The sequence below is a fragment of the Acomys russatus genome, chromosome 10, assembly GCF_903995435.1.
Source record: "Acomys russatus chromosome 10, mAcoRus1.1, whole genome shotgun sequence".
NCBI lineage: Eukaryota > Metazoa > Chordata > Mammalia > Rodentia > Muridae > Acomys > Acomys russatus.
The window spans coordinates 32,127,404-32,150,135 of record NC_067146.1 but is presented as its reverse complement, the minus strand read 5'-3'; the positions used below and the strand labels follow the sequence as shown (position 1 = coordinate 32,150,135).

Below are 22,732 nucleotides of genomic sequence, written 5' to 3'. Positions count from 1 at the left end.
CTTCCTACAGATGATTAATTGGAAAATATGAAAATATGATACAGTAAATACTTTCTTCACCATTCTTGTGCTCATGAACTTAATATGCCCTAGGAACACTTGCATTTTACTAAAATTTATATTTTAAAGACCTAATTTCCTGGGAAATTCAGTGGTTACTAACACAAATATCCTCTGCCCTGGTGTATTCAAGGGAAAAATGAGTCAGAAAGTGTATGACATTACTAAGAAAATTAAGGAGTATTTAATGAGTTAGGTGCTAGTATTGACTAGGCTTTGGCTAAGATCACAGAGAAGATGGCTTTACAGCTATGGGGACACATTCAAGGAAAAGTGATTGCTTCAAGAAACAGAACTCTGGGTGAGAAGCTGGATTCTTTGTGCAACTTCTCCTGGGAAGTAAGCAGAAGCCCCACAAAGCCTCTTCCTAAGCCCCAAGCCCCCACTGATGGCTGACCCAACACTAGAATGTCCTCATTAGCTGTCTCACCACCTATCACCATGTCTACATTGTCGACCAAGTATCTAGCCCATGACCCAAGGGGGAACAAATCACATCCAATCTCCAGCCAAAGGGAAATGTTTACCAGAGGGAAAAGAAGAAAAAGTAAGGCCTGAAGCTACAGTCCTTTGAATAGATTGTTAGTTTTTGAGAATAAACACTGTAATTTAGAGTCATGCATGTTATACGATTGTAAGATTAAGTTAAAAACAACTCCTAAATTCAAGAGCAAAATGTGCAAATAAGGCTTGGCAGTGCAACTAACTTACAGACATTGTAAAAAGTAATTTTAAATGCAGTAGCTTAATTGGACATACGCACAGTGATACGCCCCTAAAGACTGAAAAATTGGAAGCAAAAACTATTATTTATTTCCAATATGATGTTGTTGATCATGAGCTGGCAGTTGTGTGAGTGAGTGGTCATGTGAGTATGACTGGCAAGTGGGGATCTTGTTATTGAAAAGTTGTAAAATAAGCAAGGCTGAATAAAGACTGTGGTGTCCTGATTTCTTTAGGAAGTATTCACATATTCATTATTTTACATATTACAAACACACAGTTCACTAACACAAACTTATACACATTCATATCCACAGACTAAATCCCCCATACACTCACATGCATACAAACAACACACACATTCAATTCTCTCTCTCTCTCTCTCTCTCTCTCTCTCTCTCTCTCTCTCTCTCTCTCTCTCTGCATTGGAATAATCTTGAAGTAAGGAATTTGACAATAATGCATGCCCAAATGCTCAGATTATGACCTCTAATTGTCATTTACAAGTCAGTGGGAATAAAAGCTCCTTAGAGGGAGACTTGGAGTCTAAGGTAGAAAACACAAAGTTTCAACCTGAAACATTGTCATCAAGTTCTATTGAAGACATATCAAAAGACTTGGCAGAGTCATTCTCCAGCCAAGAATGACATAATTTGAGCATCAGTTAAAGAGTGTCTATCTAGCACTGAAATGTTTCAAATACACTTAAATCTGTGAGGTCCTGGTAGAAAGAAAGAAAGAAAGAAAGAAAGAAAGAAAGAAAGAAAGAAAGAAAGAAAGAAAGAAAGAAGAAAGAAAGAAAGAAAAAACAAGGCATGCTTAAAAGGTGATTAAATTGAGAACTTGAGGGGTGGAGAGATGACTCGGTGGTTAAGAGTACCACCTGCTCTTCCAGAGGTCCTGAGTTCAATTCCCAGTAACCACAGGGTGGCTCACGACCATCTATAGTGTGATCTGATGCCCTCTTCTGGCCTGCAGGTGTACATGCAGACAGAACACTGTGTACATAATAAATAAATAAATCTTTTTTAAAGTGGTTAAATTAGCAATGTTTTAAAGTTGGTAGAGGGAATAAAATCAGGCCATATTTCCTGAATTATGTACCAGAATAACTACATGGTAGATAATAAGATATTTGCTATGGATGTGCAAACAAGAGTCCATAAACAGTGATCACGTATGAGAAGCCCCACCTTGAAGCTCATGAGGAACTAAGGATATACAAAATATTCTCAATCCTAAGTACAGCTCAGAAAGAGAAATACCAGATACCATGTGCTTTCTAAAAGAGCGACAAAATACATATAAAAGAAGCCCTGTCAAAAATAATCATAAAAACAGAGTCAAGCTTCTAGACATTACAAGTACAGTTAACTGGAAATATACAGAACAAAGGGAAAAGTGAAGAGGAGTCAGCAAACTACAAAATGCAGTAGACTCAACTGGCCTATTTTATCAATAAACTACTAACAAGAGAAAAAGCAAGAGCTTTAGAGACATGCAGTGAGTTCCTAGAACTGGCTGAGAGCTAACAACCAAGGTAGTGTCATTTAAAAATAGGTAAATATATGGTACATATTGATTTATGTTCAGAATTTTAGATGCAAAAAAGATAGAAAAGATGTTTTCTTCAGGCTGACAAATACAAAGAGCCAAAACACTATGATTGTAACATTTATATAATTCCTGGTTTTTTGTCGTTCTTGTTGCTGTAGGTACTTTATTATATATGTGTATAATAATAGAAATGTATATGTAAAAATTTTAAATGCAAAAATGTATGTAGAACCTAAAAAACTGAAAAATGTACGTAAAACCTAAAAATAGAAGAAAGAAAGAAAGAAAGAAAGAAAGAAAGAAAGAAAGAAAGAATAAAAGCTGGGAAAAAAAAAGGTAATTAGGTCATGGGGGCGGAACCCTCATACATGGGATTAGTGGCCTTTTCAAATGGCTCCAATGAACCTCTTTGACCTCTCTCTGCCATATAAGATAAAACAATGAGACAAAATAGTATTTCACAGCTTAAGGAGGACCCTCAGGGGAGTCAGGCCATCCTGACACCTTGACTTCAGGTTGACAGTCTTTACAGCTGTGAGGGGGAAAAAACAAAATAGCAACAAAAAGTGTACTGTTTGTAAGTCACCCAGTTCATGCTGTTTATCTGTATCTGCCTAGACTGATTCAGACAGGATATATGTATGGGATTCACTGGAATTCTGACTTTAACCAGTAAACTGAGTGAGGTAGTGAGGACTTTTGAGGGACATGTAAACACTTAATGGCACTGGAGTTATTTTTACATTATTTTAGATGGAATAGTATCGTTTCCTTGATGTTCTCATTTTTGAAAATCCTTACTTTGGGCTGAAATACTTAATTTCTTTCAATGGTGAGAATTGGCTTAAAATATGGTGGGTATTGGGAAAGTGGGGAACATAAGTGAAATTTACAAATTGTTTCAGTGGAATGACTCTGCATTTGTGTGCACAATTTTTCCTTTTAAAAGTTTTGAAGATAAAAATAGAATGTTCACATTATAAAGCCCACCTGAACTTCCACATTCAGGTTTAAAAACAATAAACATTGGAGGTGAAACATTGTTTTGGCTTGCAAACGCGTATTTCCTCTACACATTATACTAAAAAGCATAATAGGAAAGTAACGATCCTCAAGAGAAAACAACCCTACCCAAAAGACATCGTCAATCTAGGTGTGGTGGCACACACCTATAATTGCAGTTCTGGGTAGGCTGAGGCAGGAGGATAACCAATTTGAAGCAACACCATGAGACCTAGTCAAAAAAAAACAAAAACAAAAACAAACCATTGCAACTTCATTTACTTCATTGAAAGATGGAGGAGTGTTATAAGGCTGGGGCAGAAGTTATTTGTAAAACCATGGCTTGCTAATGCCTTCTGTCTCTGAAAGATCTGCACAGCCCTGTGGTAACAAAAGGTGCTTCTGGCCTTTGTAGTCCTCCAACAAGAATAAGGGGGAGAGAGGCACAGTTATCCTCTTCCTACACCTTCTGGATGTGACAAGGAAGAAGCTTTGGGGACAGGCGACACAAGTTTAAATTCCCCCTTTCCCCTAACCGTTCAACAAAATCGGCTTTCATCTTCTGAAATACAAGGCTGAACCCCTTTGCATAGAGAAATGGGAGAGTATTCTGTCTGATTTAGACCGGGAGAGCTGTTTCAGGCATAGATTTTAGCACCTCACAATCCGTTAAAACACAGGAAGGTAGAAATGGAAGGAAAACTCCCGCTTTCTTCATCCCACTGAAGTGCTTGCTCCTGCCTTAATGCGATTTCCCTAAGGCAAGGTTTTGGTGCTGGAGTTATTTGACCATCCTCAAAAGCTCAAGATTTCCGGATGCCTCTTGAGAGAAAAGTTCTCAAAGTCCGAAGAATGAGTCAGAACTTGGCTCAGTTCTGATGAGTAATCTCAGGTGTCACTGAACCTTGTTCGGAAGAAGAGGGGAGGGGGCGTCAGATGTGCAGACGGAAGAAAACAAGCCTCTCTGGATTGGATGGCTAGACCTCAACTTCCCTAAAATTGCGTCATTTCGAACCCAATTGGGTCCAGATGTTATGGACTCCGACGGGTTACCGTCTCGGAAACTCTCCATCACGCAAGCAAAAGGCGAGGGGGCGGCTAATTAAATATTGAGCAGAAAGTCGCGTGGGGAGAGTGTCACGTGGCTCTCCAGGCTCGTCACGCCCCAGATAAATACCGCGAAGCAGGAGCAGGGATTAGAGCGCTCTCCGACCTGCTCCACTCCTGCACCGTGGCCAAGGAGAGTAAGGAGTGCCCAGCAAGTGCGCACCTGCCAAGCATCCTCGAGGGGCTGACCACAGTGAGTACCACTCCGTCCAGCCAGCTGTGTCTGACTGCTACCCGTTGTGCCTCGGTCGGATGGGGCGTCCGCCCAGGCTTTGCTACCGCGGCAGGCGCAGACGGGAGGTGGGGGGTATACGAACGAGCTGTGCAAATGCAAACACCCCTCTTTGTCTCCCCATGCAGAACCTCCAGGCTTGAGGGTGTGAGTCAGTGGGTAAGGGTCTGGGACGCTGAGACTCAGGGAGAGGAAGATTTGAGGCTCTCTGGGGAGTTATTCGCTTTTCTAAAGGGTATGGAGAAATGTTTAGCCTGGTGGGGTTTTGTTTGTTGCTGTTTTAACCTTGATTAACTGGGATTTTTTCTTCCTTCCTTTTTCTTTCTTTCTTTCTTTCTTTCTTTCTTTCTTTCTTTCTTTCTTTCTTTCTTGTGACACTGAAATTCTTCTGCTCTAACTCTTGGGTGGCCATCGCCCACATGTATATAATATCTCCTTTCCTATCTGCTACTCTCTCCAGAAATCCAACATGAAAATCCTCGTGGCGGTGGCGGTCTTTTTTCTCGTTTCCACTCAGCTGTTTGCAGAGGAAATCGGTGCCAATGATGATCTAAATTATTGGTCCGACTGGTCCGACAGTGACCAGATCAAGGTGAGACCCAACCGGGCGTGGGAGCTGTTGCCTTCCCCCTTGTCATAGCACCCCTATTTGGGCAGCTCAAGAGAGCACCACCGGACAGGCGCAGTGGAATGTGAAAGGTGTCATCTCCTGGTCCGCACAAGGCACAAGGTTTAGAGCCCAGAACTAAGTTTCCTTGTGTAGGGCTCAGTGTCTCCCCAGCAGGAGAGTTGCTCACCAGGCTGGATTTTAGTCCCTAATTACGCGATCTCAAGAGCATTGGTCCAACAGTGCTGCCAGAGCGTTTGGAAATGCTTGATGGGGGCAAAAGCGGGATCTTAGCGAGCCGTGGTGGTGTCTCATAAGGAAGCTAACGCTACACTCCCGTATTCAATACTCCAAGTTCCCCTTTACGTGGCTCTCGGCTCTTGGCGCCAAGGAGCGCGCCTTGGGAAACAGTGAAAGTTGTGCGATGGTGCGGGGTCACTTTTAAAGTATCTGCACCCTTCTGCATCCACGCCCAACTGTACGTAGTAGTTAAAACAGTGAAGGGTTTCCGAAGCCTCCCAGAGAACAGACAAAGGTAATAGTGAAACGTTGAGTGAGTCCTTCGACGCGATACGGAGCAGAAAACGCACTGGACAGGAGTGTATGTTGTGCGGCTGGGGCACCCAGCGTAGATTTTAGGAAGAAGGCAGTCCCAGGTCGGAGAGAATGCTGCATTTAGCCTGGTATCCTACCAGCCCACCAGTTTCTGCTCTCAGGGGATTCCGCGGCTCAGGGAGAAGCTCAGGCACGCAGTGGAGTTGTCCCCTGTCCACTCAAATTGCCTACCCGCGGGTTTGTCCCCCAGGAGGAGGCGCTGCCGGAGCCCTTTGAGCATCTTCTGCAGAGAATCGCCCGGAGACCCAAGCCTCAGCAGTTCTTTGGATTAATGGGCAAACGGGACGCTGGTGAGATGAACAATAGTCAAGTCACTAGGTCTATCAGGTTACTTGGTTTGCATGCCTGCCCCTTCCTGGAGCACGCAAGTGTCTCTAGCCCTGCTGGACTTGTGGTTCCTAGGAGATTCTGGTGGGCACTTCAGTAACTAGCCCACAGGGGTGGGGGTGGGGGAGATCCACTCTGCATGCTTCACAGCATCAAAATGACCCAAACTGGGAACAGACCCTAGCTAAAGATCATACTACAGGGGTCTCCAGGTCACTGGAAGATCCAGGCTCAGGTAAAAGACGCTTGTAGTGTTTTAGGGCACTGGGTTAGGTTTGACTACCCATTGCTACAGTGATAGAAATATTCAGTTGCCTTGAGTTGATGGCACAGTCAGTGGAGCCTGTAAAGAGTTAATGTCAATTCATCTCTTGTCAGATTCCTCAATTGAAAAACAAGTGGCCCTGTTAAAGGCTCTTTATGGTAAACATCCCTATAAATCCTTACTATTACGAATGATCATGTAAGAAAGCATGTTGTGGTAGAAATACAAGATCATGGCAGTTATGCATAATTAAGAGGTGTGGGGGGTGTTTGTGTGTTTATTAAGCTCTTGCACACGTCAAATGGGTGACCAACTTTGAAGTCAGTACATTATATAGTTTCCCTATTATCAACAGACCTCAAGAGTCCCACGGTTCTGCCTTTTAACCCCGGCTCATATTTGGCCTTTATTAGTAATTTGTTAATAGTATAATAATTTTATTAATAATTCATCTACCTTATTCTTCAGGATAGTACCAAAAAAGGAAGTAGTAAATATTTTGAAAACCAACTCTTTAAGTTTTCTGTAAAGTCTATAAAGTAGCTTTTAAAAAGAACCCCATGGGTCTGATAACTGTATCTGTTTTCTTCTAGGACATGGCCAGATCTCTCACAAAAGTAAGTTCACAATTATTTTGACATTTATCAAATGCTAGTGTTAGTGCTATTGAGTTCTGCTCCATGCATTACCAGGGCCCAATAATTTTAATTAAGACAACGTAGGGAAGGAAAAAAACTTATATTCAGAATGTGATCCAATGAGTAATCCCGATGACTAACCTCTGTTGTGTAGGCAGATTTCAGTACCAAAACATGTATCACTTTTACAGAGGAAAAAGAATTAACACCTGTAATTTTTTAGTTTCAGAATTTCAACTCTAGGGTCAAAATTTGTCACGAGCGTTCATCTCCAACCACACCCCCCAGGAACACTCAAAAAAAAGAACACTTATATACATCTTCAAACTCATATTCGGGAACTTAATTTTATAATGGCAAGGAAGGGTGTATTCAGCCATTGACTAAATAGGATGGGTGAATATCTGAGTAGAAACTGCACTTAAAATGAGAAAACACATAGAGATGACGGTTATTTCCCCCCTTGATGCTATAATTGAATGTGAACCTGAGCGAGAAAAGTGAAGATTGCAGAACCCTGGCACTGGAGGATCTTTAGAGCTCTTTCCTGGTTAATTGGATCTAGGGGTGACAGGAAGTCCCTTGGGCTTCCTGGCAGTGTTGTCTGCTCCTGTGAATGCCATGGATTTGACTTACCCATTGGAAGGGCAGCCCTCACATCCTGCTTTCAACTGACATGGTGGAAACCAAGAAAAATTCTCCCAGCTGCAGGAAGAAAATAATTCTCCCAAAGCCTTTATCTTTGAAAAAAGTATTCACATTTACTTTCTAAGGACTTAAATACTAAGGGAATTTTACACAACAAAATAATGTAATAAGAATGAATGTATCTTGTTAATGCCAAAACTAGCATGCTTTTACAAAAGGAATATTTTTAGTCTAAATCTACTAAATGTGACCGCTTAGAAGATATCATATACCAAAAATAGAGATCTGACTTAAAGTTTGTTAATGAAGAAGTAAGCCTGGCTGTTGCGTTCACACACAGACATGTAACTGCCTCCTAAAAGTTTAAAGCTAGCTCTAGTGGCAACCTTATTTAAAGCTTCATAATGTATAAAATGTAATACAGATAAAAGATTTTGCTAATGGCTTGTTATAGATTTGAGAAAAGTACTTGCCATGTATTGTTTTAGGGTGGCTTGTAAGGCTTATATAAAATCTTCTGGGGTTCACCTGTATGTGAAATGGAAACATATTTATTACACAGGCATATATTCAGATACTTGTTTTACTGTGTACTAGCTGTGAGTTTCTTTCTTCAAGTACATACATACTGAAATACCCCTAAATGTATTTTCCAGGGCATAAAACAGATTCCTTTGTTGGACTAATGGGCAAACGAGCCTTAAATTCTGGTATGTATCAAACCGTGTATGAAAATATGCAAGGCTGCTTCTGTTAGTCTCAGGAAGCATAATTTTCAATGTACTAAAAAAAAAGGAATAATAGACTTAAACATTTCTGTAGGCAAATTTTTATAGTAGTGTTTCAGGCAAGAATGGATTGATAGCTGCTTAAGCTAATACCATCACAGTATTAGTATATTTCTTTCAAAATACGAGCTCTTCCCATATTGGCTCATTTAGTCATTACACACTCTGAGTCTCTGGGCTAGTGTGACATTCTTTTTCATAGATATTCTCAATAAAATTTACTGAACGTTTAGGGAGAAACAAGAGCTTTTCACATATAATTGATGTAATATGGAATTTTCATAATACATTACATCTGGCAGTCTTCCAATGCAAAAATAAATAGGTACAGCAAGCAAGATGTTTTTAAGACTACCCTCTCTTTCTGAACTTATGGGAGCCCAGAATCTCAGTGTCTTAATGGGTGTTAAAGAGGATTAGTGTAGCAAGGTGCATACTAATGCTTTTAAAAAGGAACAGCGCCCAGCATCGACTAATTTTCAGTTCTAGCTATATAACGACAGGAAAAGAAATACCACCACTCCCCCAATCCATTTAAATCTAGTGCCCAATATGTGACCACGTCCCCTGGATGGGGAGGCCTGGCAGCACTCAGAGGAAGGACAGCAGGCTACCAAGAAGAGACTTGATACCCTATGAGCATATACAGGGGGAGGAGGTCACAGTCTTAGGAGAGAGGAGTAAGGGGAAAATAGGAGGGAGGGAGGAATGGGAGAATACAAGGGATAGGATAACCATTGAGATGTAACAAGAATAAGTTAATAAAATATATTTAAAAAATAAAATTGGATTAGATTAAAATAGACAAAAAAAATTAAATCTAAAGGATAATTTTCTGTGACCTAAAGCTACATAATTTCCCTTTTCTCTAGCTTGAGTTTTTACATAAATGCCACAGACATATCTCCAAAACTCATTGCTTACCTCATTTAATCAAACTATATTCAATGTTAAATAACCCCTGTATCATTTCCATGCAAACTGGCTTTTTGTTAAGCATGTGCCAGCCCTTAGTTCAGTGCCCTGAAAAAAAATGCTTAAATCATATGTATTTTCCTATCAGTGAAAATAGATTAAAATGATAAACATCTGATTAGAAACTAATCTGCAACTCTCTTATCTATAATATTTATAGCTTCCGTAAAATGTATAAGATGTGCTGGCTTGATTCTTAATTATCTGAATTTGCACAAAAATAATCATTCTAGTGTTTTTATTATTAATTCGCTTTGCAAATTTAGACACAACTTTAGTATTTCCTCACCAGTAATCTCAGGGCTACCAAAGTTTAATTCTTAAAGAAGTTATGTGTACCTGTCTAAAATTTGTAATTGCTTTATTTATACCTATATGTATATTGCCTTTCAGCTTTGATAAATGGGATATAAATTTAACCCCTGCAGAGCTTGCCTCCAAATGTATCAGCCCTCACATAGGTGTAGTTTTCTTAATAATTGTATTAATCACCAACCCTCCACTTCTAGAATTTTTAAACCTTTGAGATGATGCTTAATTTATGAAAAATATACCTGCTATGCAGTTTAGAGAAGATTAAATATACTTAAAGTAATAATTGTAGTTAATAAAAATAGAGTTGTTGCAATGAATCAGACGTGCTGGTTTACTTTTTATTCTTATATTTTAGGTAAGGAAAAAAGTAGAAAAATATGGGAAAGTAAGTAGGGCCCCATTTCCCATGTTCAATGGGACATGGCTGTCACTCTCCAGCCACCTGATCCTCACTATGTCTTGGTCACAGCACCTTTGACAATCTGGTAAATGGAGACCTTTTCACCACCTCCAAGGCACAGAAGCTGGTAGACACTTTCAGAGAATTCACGGGCGGGGCAGGAATCTGCTTCCCTGCAGGAGAACACTGTATCCCAATTAAGCTTCTACACAGCCTTTGGTTGCTTTAATTAGCATCCAGTCCACTTCTGTGAGGCACATGGTTTTGGTACCCTAAAAGCCTGTCAGGGACTAACACATGCTACTTACCCCCTCCTAATAAAAGAGAATGAAAAACAAACTTGTGTCTCCTTCAAACGTGTCCACCTTGGGGTGCACTAGGCTGTAGCTCAGATTCACACATAGAACTAATACAAAGCATTTTGCTTACTGGTCATGTTCCTTACAGAGGGAGGCAGGCCTGTAGAGAGCAGCACTGGGAAAACAGAGCCGATGGTAGGCCTGGTGCCTTCCAACTTCCAACTTCTCCTCAACCTTTCTCACCTAGGAAACTGTTTAAGACAGCACCATGACACACACACACACACACACACACACACACACACACACACACACATATATATTTATCATTTCCTCTCAACTTAGCATTTCATGCGGGGCATTTTCCACAAGCACATTTATTTCATTATGATTAAAATCTAAATTATAATGCTGTGTGACATGATGGAATGCCCTTATATGGGCGCTTATTCTGATCCTTAACATTGTGTGGTTATAGATTCCTTTGGAATTATATCTAATGTGATAGTAATTATATCTAATACTATAATGCATCTTAGCATTTTTAAAATCCAATGAGTCACAATACTTAAATTACTTAGTACCCAGGTGCTAAGTACTTTTGAAAGTAGCAGTTGACATGTCACAGGCATCCAGACTTTAAGAGGTAAGTCCCATTGTGCTGAGTACTTGTCATTTCATTAAAATTTCCTACAAAGAGTATGAGTAATTTTAATCTCAAGGGTTAATCAATCTATCATCAGAAGGGATCCATGAGGAAAGAGATCCCATTCCCTTAGGTTCTCCTAGAACAGAGATTAGGGAGTCTTTGCCTGAAAAGAACAAGGCCCTAAATATTTTAGCCTTCTGAAACTATATTGGTCCATCCATATTGACTTGTCAAATTTGCCATTTTAAAACCAAAGTTGGCATAGAAAATACATACATGAGTTGAGTGTGTACATGTCCAAATAAACCTGTATTTGTAAGAGCAAAGAGTGGGGCACTGTTGACCTGTGGCCTGTAGTGTATTGCCCTTTGTCTTAGAATCAAACATGTGCATTTCATTTTTAATCCTCCTAATGCGCAGCTCTGGTGGGCATGATCCTTTCTCTAATAACTGTGTGTATCTGCCAGTGCTTGAGTGAGCTGCTGAAAATGAACACCATACTGGACTGTAGACATACACTGTTGTACTTTTAGGATACCAAATATATAGCAGATGACCAAAGAGACCGTGAGTGCTGTGGCTAGGACACTTCTAAGCAAAGTATAAACTGTCAGACAGGCTTGTAAGATGTGCAAAAAGTTTTTTCAGAAATATTTCCTTCAAGAGAAAATGCCATTATGACATTGCTATAATTCAGTGTAAACACTGAACTTTACTAGTGCGCTCTGTAAATCCCCCTTAAAACATACTTTTTACTTCCTCTTTGTTTTCAGTGGCTTACGAAAGAAGCGCAATGCAGAACTATGAAAGAAGACGTAAATAAACTCTAACACACTATCCATTCATCTTCATCTGTGTTAATGAGCAGTGAAAGGTAAAATAAAATGTGCACTATGAGGAATGATTATTTATTTAATAACAAATGTTGTTATGAGTGAAAAACTCAAAAAAGTGTTTATTTTTTCATATTGTGCCAATAAGCATTGCAATTCTAATGTGACCTCCTCAGAAGTAGAAATTAGTAGTAACTTCAGCAAAGCACAGTGCTGATGGATCAGTACAAGCTTGCCAATGATGCAGTCCCCAAAGAAAGAAAAGCTGCTCTGAGCCAGTTCAGAGAGCTACTGCTGGAAGCGAAGAAACTCCGCGCAGTGCTGTGTTTCCTTGGTTTGCTTTTACACTGAGAATGTACCGAGACTTTCGTATCTGACTCTATTTGTATCCTAGCAGCATGTTCATGTTTTGTGGCTATATAGAGATTTTTTTTTAAGTTTCAATGTGATTTCCTGGTCTTCACTCATTGTATGATGTGTTGTGATAGCTACCATTTTAAATAAAAGAATATATCTTCAGGAATTTTGTCACATTTCTTGCATTAATATTTATGTCAAATCAACAATGATTCTTCTACGTGGTGAAGTATGTTCAAAGCTCTTCTGGTTAAAATATATTATCTCTCTCATATACAAATGTAAACATTAGCATTCACACACACACACACACACACACACACTCCCCTTCCAAACACACTTTTTTTTTGGGGGGGTAAGTCATTTCATATGAAATAAAGCAATTCCCTTTTGGAATCCAAAGAGTAAAAAACAAATATGCCCATAACTCTTTATTACAGATAGGCTAATAATCTATCCTATTTTCAAGATGAATTTCACTGGTTGTTTCCTTTTCTGGTTGAGTAATATATCACATCAACACATTACAATTTGATGCCTGTTTAAAACCCATGCACATAGCACAATCTCCTTATGGGTCTCATAACATGGGGAGTAAGGGCTACCTCTGACATGGACTCTGGTCCCTACAAGTTGATCACTTCCCCCTGGCGGGGTGACCTTCCCAGGCCACAGAGAAAGAGTATGCAGACAGTCCAGATAAGACTTGATAGGCTGAGGTCAAATGGTAGGTGAGGAGGCCTCCCCCTTTCTGAGGACTAGGGGAAGGGGGGTAAGGGAGGGAGGATGGCACCAGAAGGCGATGAAAGAAGGGGGCTACAATCGGGACATAAAGTGAACAAAGTAAAATAAAATAAAATTCTTGATGGTCAAAAACAAATAAATAAAATAAAACCCTTGCATAAATATACTTGTGCATAGGAAGTACAGGTACTGGGACAGCAAACCACACGCTCAGAAGACTATGTAGACAACTGAGGGCTGCCGGGTCATAATGAAGGCAAGAAGTCCTTTCCCGCATTTCTGTGGAGTTCTTTTGCGTTGCTGACACCATAACCCTCTAGCAGAAGCCTGAGAGTAAATGAATCAATCATAAATAAATGCAAAGCACTGAAAGGGATGGGCGTGTGCACTTATTCAGGCGGGAAAGATGGATAAGGACCCCTGAATCTGATTTCAAGATGCACAAAGAGTAAAATACTAAGAGGGGACAAAGCAATACAGGACCAGCACCACCCAGGGTTCTAAAACCGTATGAATTTAGGTTGTACTGGTGACTATTGCTGATCAATGAAACCGTTTGCAGGAGAATAAACTCAACATGTATCCTAACTTCAGTGTCTGTAATTGTACTGAATAGTTTTTTTACGGGTTATATTTCATTATAATCTTATTGCCATTGTTATAATAGTTAAAGTCCTCTAAGTCCCTATGCCCAACAGCAACATTTAATATTCTATTGTAATATTATAGCAGATAATGCCACAAAAGTAGCCAAATTATATATATATATTAAATAATCATTCAATGGGGAAAGTATTTTTATTACTATTACTGTAACCATTTTATAGATGGGAGTATAAAGCTCAAGGGATTGTTGAAATTGTAATATGAGAGAAGTGCAGATTACAAAGGAGCTACTGAAGAAATGTCAAGACAAAAGAAAGAAAGAAAGAAAAGAAAAGAAAAAAGGCCAACAATGAAGTTGATCAACCGTGCTGACACAACAGAATATGACACAGAAATTTAAAGTGACATTGTGGGTATAACCCATAGCATAGAAGATCAAGGGTGGTTTGCTCTCAGGCAGAAAACAGACTTTCTGCATCATAATGGACAAATGCTCCGCACATGGGTTGCATTGAGGGGAACAAGGCAGTGAGTATGAGCATGTGTTTCAAAGTGCCCATGCTGAATTCTGGGCTCTACGCTTCATGCTCTTGTAATGTCAAGTGCGTCCTTTAACCTTTCTTTGACTTATTTTCCTTATGAGTGAAATTGGCAGAGACGGAGCAGCAGCGGTACCACTTCAGCAGAGCTCAGGTGAGAACTGAGTACAGTGATGCTATAAGGCTTTGAGCCGTGTGAGACTCTGAACGTAATCTCTCGCGCACAAGTGTGTGTTTAGTGGATGCTCCCGGCTACCATTCCTAGTTATTCTTCCAGATGCCTGTGGGAAAATTAGTACTATATTTTAACCACTACAGCTTTTCATAGGCACATTGGTGTGGGGGTGGCTTTTAAAATTTTTCCTCACAAATTAAATCTTGGGCTAGACAACCAATTATTCAGTGCTCCATGCCGTTCGTGGCTGCACTAGTTAGTCCCCACGGCCCCTGATGACTGTACGAGCCTATAAATCCGTGTGGCGCAGTCCCAGTGCTGGAGAGAGACAGGCATTCGGCAGGACCACACTCTCGTCAGCTTTCCTCTAGGGCCAGAGCCCCCGCAGCAATGTGACTACGGTAATGGGGGGAGACCAGCCTTCCATTTGCACTCACAAAGGATTTCCTCCTATTGCCCCTCAATGGCACATTTTCTTCAGCTAAAATGAGTTTTCTTCACTCCCATTCTTGCTTATCTTATTCTATTATAAAACGCCAAAAAGAGCTGGAGAAGTGGCTCAGCAGTTAAGAGAGAGCACAGAGCATGGGTTGCTTTTCCAGAGGTCCTGAGTTCAATTCCAGGCACCCACACGGCAGCTCACAACTGTCTGGCACACCAGTTCCAGGGGATGTGACACCCTCTCACAGACATACATGCAGGCAAAATACCAGCACGAATAAAATAAATAAATCACTGAAAAATAAATTAATAAATCACCAAAAAAAAATTCAAGCCATAGGATTAAATTAACTGTATATTCTACTACTTCATTTATTTTGTTTATTTGTTTTCACATTGGCCACTGTTGAGGGCAAAAAGATGCTAAAGTTGGGTGGTCTGGTAGGGATTACAAAGGGAGTAATTACTGAGGGTGATCAGGGCATGTGGCGCTCCACATTAGCACCCTTGGGAGCCACTGTTACTCTAGGCAAGAAAGCTCATTAATATATAATAAAGTTAATATATTTTTAAATATTATATATTTTAAAATTAATATATAATAAAATATAATAACATATAATAAGTTAATATATAATAAGTAATAAAGGCCTAGCACCTTTAGTCTTCTGAGAAAAAGGGAAGCCAAACAAGATGATGAAGCATGGGAGGGTGGAGCTGAGTGAGGGGGCCGGAAATGAATCACACCATCCTGCTCACCCAAGGACAGGACAAGGATCTTGTCCACATGTAAGCAGCAGGCAAGAAGCTGGGAAAGCATACAGGGAGGGGAGAAACGCAGGTGTCTGGCAGTATATGCTCTATATGGTCAATAAGGATACAAATACACAGAAACTCACATAAAGAAATGAGTTAAAGTGAAAAGTCCTCCTCTAGATGCCCCAAGCTCCACCTAAGGAAAGGGGCTCGCATGAACCCAGTTCAACAAAAAAAACAAACAAAAATGAGATATTTTCATTGTTTTTATAGGTTAGCTTCTATCCTTTAAGCCCCAAAAAATAATGGTAATTTGTAAAGGATGTTCATAAAGGAAGCAAATAAGTTCAAAGGAGTCTGCTCAAAATTGCAGAACGAATTTTAGTAGACCAGAAATGAAGCCATTCCCTAACTATGAAAATACATGGCCAACATCACCATCGGGGCAAAACCTAAGCAGAAAGTAGAGACCCAGGAGAGATGCTGGCCCCAGAGGGTGATCCTTGTGGCAATGCTGCATATCAGGAGATGATGAGAGAATTCTCAGAACTGCTAAACTTACATGGCATGTGGTTATATAATAGATATGTTTGTATATATGGATGTATGGGTGTATGTATGTGTACTGCGTGTATATATAATAGGCTTGCATATAATGTATTTATCTGTTACATGTACTATAAAATATATGTATATCCAAGAAAAATCATATTATGCATGAAATGGCCAATTCACCATTAGGAAGCTTGGCAGTGAAGTTGGCCACAACAGCATATAAAAGCAAAGAATTCTTTTTTTTATTAATTTATCCTTGTTACATCTCAATGGTTATCCCATCCCTTATATCCTCCCATTCTTCCCTCCTTCCCGTTTTCCCCTTACCCCCCTCCCCTATGACTGTGACTGAGGGGGACTTCCTCCCCCTGTATATGCTCATAGGGTATCAAGTCTCTTCTTGGTAGCCTGCTATCCTTCCTCTGAGTGCCACCAGGTCTCCCCCTCCAGGGGACATGGTCAAATATGAGGTACCAGAGTACATGTGAAAGTCAGGCCCGACTCTCCACTCAACTGTGGAGAATGTCCTGTCCATTGGCTAGATCTGGGTAGGGGTTTAAAGTTTACTGCCTGTATTGTCCTTGGCTGATGCCTTAGTTTGAGCAGGACCCCTGGGCCCAAATCTGCCTATCATAATGTTCTTCTTGTAGGTTTCTAGGACCCTCTGGATCCTTTTACTTTGCTATTCTCCCATGCTTCTCTCATCTAGAGTCCCAATAGGATGTCCTCCCCTCTGTCCCAGTTTCCTGGTAAGTGAAGACTTTCATGGGACATGCCCCTTGGGCTAGTATGCAGATATAAGTGAGTATATACCATTTGAGTCTTTCTGCTTCTGAGTGAACTCACTCATTATGATCATTTCTAGCTCAATCCATTTGTCCACAAATTTCGGGAAGTCCTTGTTTTTAATAGCTGAGTAATATTCCATGTGTAAAGTACTACAGTTTCTTTATCCATTCTTCTACTGAGGGACACTTAGGCTGTTTCCAGGTTCTGCCTATTATGGATAAGGCTGCTATGAATATGGTTGAGTAAAGTTTCTTGTTGTGTGCTGGAGCATCTTCTGGGTATATTCCAAGGAGTGGAATAGCTGGGTCTTGAGGAAGCCCTATTCCCATTTTTCTGAGATAGCACCAGATAGATTTCCAAAGTGGCTGTACTAGTTTGCATTCCCACCAGCAATGAAGGAATGTTCCTCTCTTTTCACATCCTCACCAGCATGTGGTGTCGCTTGAATTTTTGATCTTAGCTGTTCTGATGGGTGTAAGATAGAAGGCAAAGAATTCTTATGATTTTCACTCAAACCTGTTCTCTCCAGATGATCCTGGAGATACTGACAAGCTGATCCCAATATTTCTCTGAAAATTCAGAGTCAAAATAATTTTGGCAAAATGCAAGCTCGAGAAACCTCACACACTCCAATATCAACAATTACTACAAAGATACAGTACTCAAAATTGCTGCACTGACATAAGGCCAGATGCGCAGGCACACAGAATAGAACCAAGACTCCAAAAATAAAACCTCTGGCTTGCAGCTAGTGTGCTTGATAATACAACACAGGAAATAGTCTTTTCACCTTGACAATGCCAGGATAGTTACACACACACACACACACACATACACACACACACACACACACTCCTAATAGACACAAGTCTAAAGCTAAAAGCTAAAATGACACAAAAATCTTGGAAGAAAACAGAGAAATGAATTTCATGGTTTTCAGTTAAACAAAATGTTGACAAAGGAAAGAATAAATGTTTGAAAGCTTATCAAATTCAAGCACTCTATTCGCATTAAAAAAAAAAGAGAGAGAGATAAGATCCAGGGCACAGTGGTACACGTCTTTAATCCCATCACTCGGGAGACAGAGGCAAGTGGATCTCTCTGAATTTGAGGCCATTCTTTTCTGCAAAGTAAGTCCAGGATAGCCAGGGCTATTACACAGAGAAACCCTGCCTTGGGGGGTAAAAAGAAGAGAGAGAGAGAGAGAGAGAGAGAGAGAGAGAGAGAGAGAGAGAGAAAGGAAGGGAAGAAAGAAAGAAAGAAAGAAAGAAAGAAAGAAAGAAAGAAAGAGAAACAAATGAGAAAATGATCAGAAAAATGAAAATACAACCCACAGAGTGAGAAGAAGTATGTGAAATCTTCTATCTGATAATGGACTCATAGCCAGGTTATAAAGTTCTGATTAGTGACAATAAAACAAAAATTTTCAAATCAGTAAAAAACTGAATGTTATGTATAAACACATAACATATTATATAGAAGTATTTATCATATATATATGTATATATATACATATATATATATATATCCAAAGAAGATACATGAATGGTCAAGAAGCATACAAAAAGTTGCTCAGTGTCATTAGTCATTAGTGTTAAGTGAGGTATCTCTTAACACCCACTAGCATAGTTACAATTTTAAAACATATGTTAAAGCAAGAGATTGTATCCTCATATACTACTTTGAGGAATAAAAAGTTGTTCACATGGGAAAATAATCTATAGTTGTTGAGAATATCAAACCAAGGAGTTATTATGGGTTCCATTCCTAGGTATACCCAAGAGGAATGAGAATTCATGCTTACACAAAAACTTGTGTGTGAATGCTCATGGCAGCACTGTACAGCAATGGTTCTCACCCTTTCTAATGCTGCAACCCTTAAACACAGTTCCTCATGTGGTGGTGACCTCCAAGCATAAAATTATTTTGTTGCTACTTCATAACTGTAATTTTTCTACTGTTATGAATCAATGTAAATATATGCTGTGCAGGATATCTCATATATAGCCTCAAAAATGCCATGACCCATAGGTTGAGAATCACTGTTATATAAACTTTTAAATGTGAAGAAACTAACATGGCTATCCACTGATGAGTGGAAAAACCAAATACAGTATATATATATATATATATATATATATATATATATATATATATATATATATATATATACAGTGGAATATCATTCAAAGCAGAAAAACTAAAATCCTTATGGGGGGATGCTGTAACATGGAAAAACTTCAAAAACATTTTTTCTAGGTAAAAAAAAAATAATGCAAGGACATGTATGTAATATATATGTTACTGCTCCACCTAAATGAAATGTCCTGAATAGGCTAATCTACCAAGGCAGAAAATAGATCAGTAGTTTCCAGGGAACATAACAGGAAAGAAATGGAGGGTAAGTGCTAAGTGCTGAGACCAGGCCATGTCCTACTCCACACTATGTGTACAGCAGTGGCTTTGTCAGGCCTTGCCTTGCCCTGAGATTGCACTTTACAACACTTTTTGACTTCATTTTCAGTGTGGAAGATTTTGTATACCTAAACATACCCACAAGTGACATCATCTCTCCAGCACTGTCATTTGGGGACCCTACAGATTGGGAAAAGGTCTTCACCAACCCTACACCTGACAAAGGGCTAAAATCCAAACTCCAAAATATATAAAGAACTCAATAAACTAAACACCAACAAACCAAATAATCCAATTAAAAATGGGGTACAGAGCCAAACAGCGAATTCTCAACAGAGAAATACTGAATGGCCAAAAAGTGCTTAAAGAAATGTTCAACATCCTTAGTCATCAGGGAAAAGCAAATCAAAACAACTCCGAGATTCCATCTTACACCATCAGAATGGCTAAGACCAAAAACTCAAGTGTCAGCACATGCTGGAAAGGATGTGGAGAAAGGGGAACACTCCTCCATTTCTGGCAGGAGTGCAAACTTGTACAAACACTTTTGAAATCAATCTGGTGCTTCCTCAAAAAAAAACAAAAAACAAAAAACTGGGAATAGTTCTACCTCAAGACCCAGCTATACCACTCCTGGGCATATACCCAAAGATGCTCCACCATACAAGGGCACTTGCTCAACTATGTTCATAGCAGCTTTATTTGTAATAGCAAGAAACAGGAAACAACCTAGATATCTCTCAGCTGAAGAATGGATACAGAAATTGTGGTACATTTACACAATGGAATTCTATGCAGCTATTAAAAACAAGGGAACCATGATATTTTCAAGCAAATGAATGGAACTAGAAATGATCGCCCTGAGTGAGGTGACCCAGACCCAGAAAGACATACATGGTATATTCTCACTTATAAGTGGATATTAGCTCAATATAGATGTCCTCTGAAAGACTCCACTCAGTAGGAAATCAAAACAGACGCTAAGACTCTGGGCAGAGCACTGAGAGTCTATGGAAGAGAGAGAGAGAGAGAGAGAGAGAGAGAGAGAGAGAGAGAGAGAGAGAGAGAGAGAGAGAGAGAGAGAGAGAGTGTTGGGGGAGGGGGGATATAGAAGGACCCAGAGGGGACAGAAGCACCACAAGGAGACCATCAAAGCCAATAAATCTGGATCCAAGGGAGCCTGCACAAATGGATGGACCAACCGAGGACAATGCACACAGAGAAGCTAGACCTCCTGTTTAGATGTGGCCAATGGTCAGCTCATTCTCCATGTGGATCTCCTAGTAAGGGGAGCAGGGAGTAACTCTGACATGGACTCTGGTGCCCAGTGATTTGATCACTTCCCTCTTGGCAGGACTGCCTTGAAGGGCCACAGAGGAGGAGGATGCAGGCTATGAGACCTCATAGGCTGGGGTCAGATGGTAGGGGAGGAGACCCATCCATCAAAGGCCTAGGGGAGGGGAAGAAGGAGGGGTGGTGTGGGAAGGGGAGGATGCAAGAGAGGGAATAACAATTGGGGATATAATGTGAATAAATTATTAAAAACTAAAAATTAAAAAAAATGTAAAAAGAGTGGAGGATGTTTGCATGCCTAAGTAAACCCACAAGCAACATCATTTCTCCAGCACTGTCCACATAGCACAGGCTGAAAATGGCTTATTTCTGAGAGTAACAGTAGTACCACCCTATGAATTTATCAGGGTGAGTTGAGACTGTAGGGACACATGGGTGTGTTAGGTCTAGATAGATGTTTCAAGTTGATAATGATGAGATATTGATTTACATTCAGAGTTTTAGATGCATCAAGATAGGAAAGATGTTCTCTTCAAGGCTTCCAAATACAAATAGCCAAAACACTATGAATGTAACATTTATATAATTCCTGATTGTTTCGTGGTTCTTCTTGCTATAGTAGTTTATTATAATAAATGTGTAATAATATAAATGTATATGTAAAAAATAAAAATAGTTTTAAAATTAGTCCCAAGAACTTATTAGACATGCCAGGTGGAGGGAAAGCTATAACTCCTCACCCGGGACCCATAAAGTGGTGGCTACCAAACACTGTGAAGGCACAACCCCACAACAACCTGCTTTAACACCAGTGAGTTTATCAAGAACAGTTAGGAAGAGAACACTCAACTGTCCCTGGGGATGCAGTTCAGCTTGGTCCTTTGCCTCCTCACTCAACCGCCATCTGTCTGTCCACCTGCACCCTCATTTGGACCTGGACTTAACTCTTTTCTGCTCTGGTGTAGTCCTTCGTCTCTGCAGCTGACTGCATCTTGGCTCTTTTTCCTGGCTCTTTTGGAGCCTGACAGCAACAACTGCTTTTCTGTGGCAGGTTTGGATTCTTGCTTTGACAATGCAGACTCTATTTTAATTTCAACCGACGGATTCATGAAACCTCTTGAACTCTGCTCTGGCTCATTAGCTTGTATTCATTCTGTAAACTTTGTGTTCTGATGATTATGTAGGTGGGGTAAGTAGATAAGTAGGTATGTATGTAGGTAGAGAAATAGATACACAGATTTACTATGTGCTGTGTCATATGTGATGTATGAACTAATATTAGTAATTAGGTTAGAGTAAAAGAATCTGCATTTGCCTTAGCCAGGTTGCCAAGGTAGGTGGGATTATCATGCAAACTGCTGCCACTGAAACCTCCACACTTGATGAGTTTATTTTATCCTATCAATTCTGACAAACAGAAAAACACAACCCTCTCTCTATCTTCTGGCTCAACCCAGATAAAAGATAGAAGAAAAAAAGCTTTGCTTTGGCTGCTTGCCTTCACTCTCAGTGGCACGCTGATCTACTCTGTTGCTCCTTCTGCTGCTGCTGTTGCTGAATTCCTTCACTGATGTTAGGACCCAGCTTCAAGCTTCTGAATTGGACACATTCTCTAGGCCTTCAGAGCCAGATTAGAACTGTTGATGTACTCAGCCTTGTGGACCAAAGAGCTACTGAATTATCTGCCTTTCCAGTGTGAGACAATCATTGTTGAACTACCCAGACTGTATGTCATAAGTCAATCTAAGAAGTCCCCTTTTAATAAGTATTCATTCTGTAAGTTCTATTCTAGATTAACACAGAGTGTTTATTAATGTTTCTGGCCTATCATGCTCATGACAAGTAAATATTTCCTTTTAAGATTTTAATAATATTCTAAAAAATTTTTTTATTAATTTATTCTTGTTACATCTCAATGTTTATCCCATCCCTTGTATCCTCCCATTCTTCCCTCCCTCCCATTTTCCCATTATTCCCCTCCCCTATGACTGTTCCTGAGGGGGATTACCTCCCCCTGTATAT

The 22,732-nt window shown here is 39.9% G+C and overlaps 1 protein-coding gene across 4 annotated transcripts; it reads left to right on the top strand.

Annotated features, from left to right (window-relative positions):
* The first annotated feature begins 4,320 nt into the window (after positions 1-4,320).
* On the top strand, positions 4,321-12,563 carry Tac1 (tachykinin precursor 1). 4 transcript variants are annotated; one of them, XM_051151946.1, is made up of 7 exons: positions 4,331-4,642; positions 5,142-5,273; positions 6,094-6,193; positions 6,609-6,653; positions 7,089-7,112; positions 8,438-8,491; positions 11,981-12,563. In XM_051151946.1, the coding sequence occupies exons 2-7, from the start codon at positions 5,151-5,153 to the stop codon at positions 12,028-12,030; spliced, it is 396 nt and encodes a 131-aa protein (XP_051007903.1). In that variant the 5' UTR covers positions 4,331-4,642; positions 5,142-5,150; the 3' UTR covers positions 12,031-12,563. The 4 variants fall into 4 exon arrangements, with proteins under 4 accessions (XP_051007905.1, XP_051007907.1, XP_051007903.1 ...); XM_051151948.1 differs by lacking the exon at positions 8,438-8,491 and having other exon boundaries at positions 4,321-4,642; XM_051151947.1 differs by lacking the exon at positions 6,609-6,653 and having other exon boundaries at positions 4,343-4,642.
* The last annotated feature ends 10,169 nt before the right edge of the window (positions 12,564-22,732 follow it).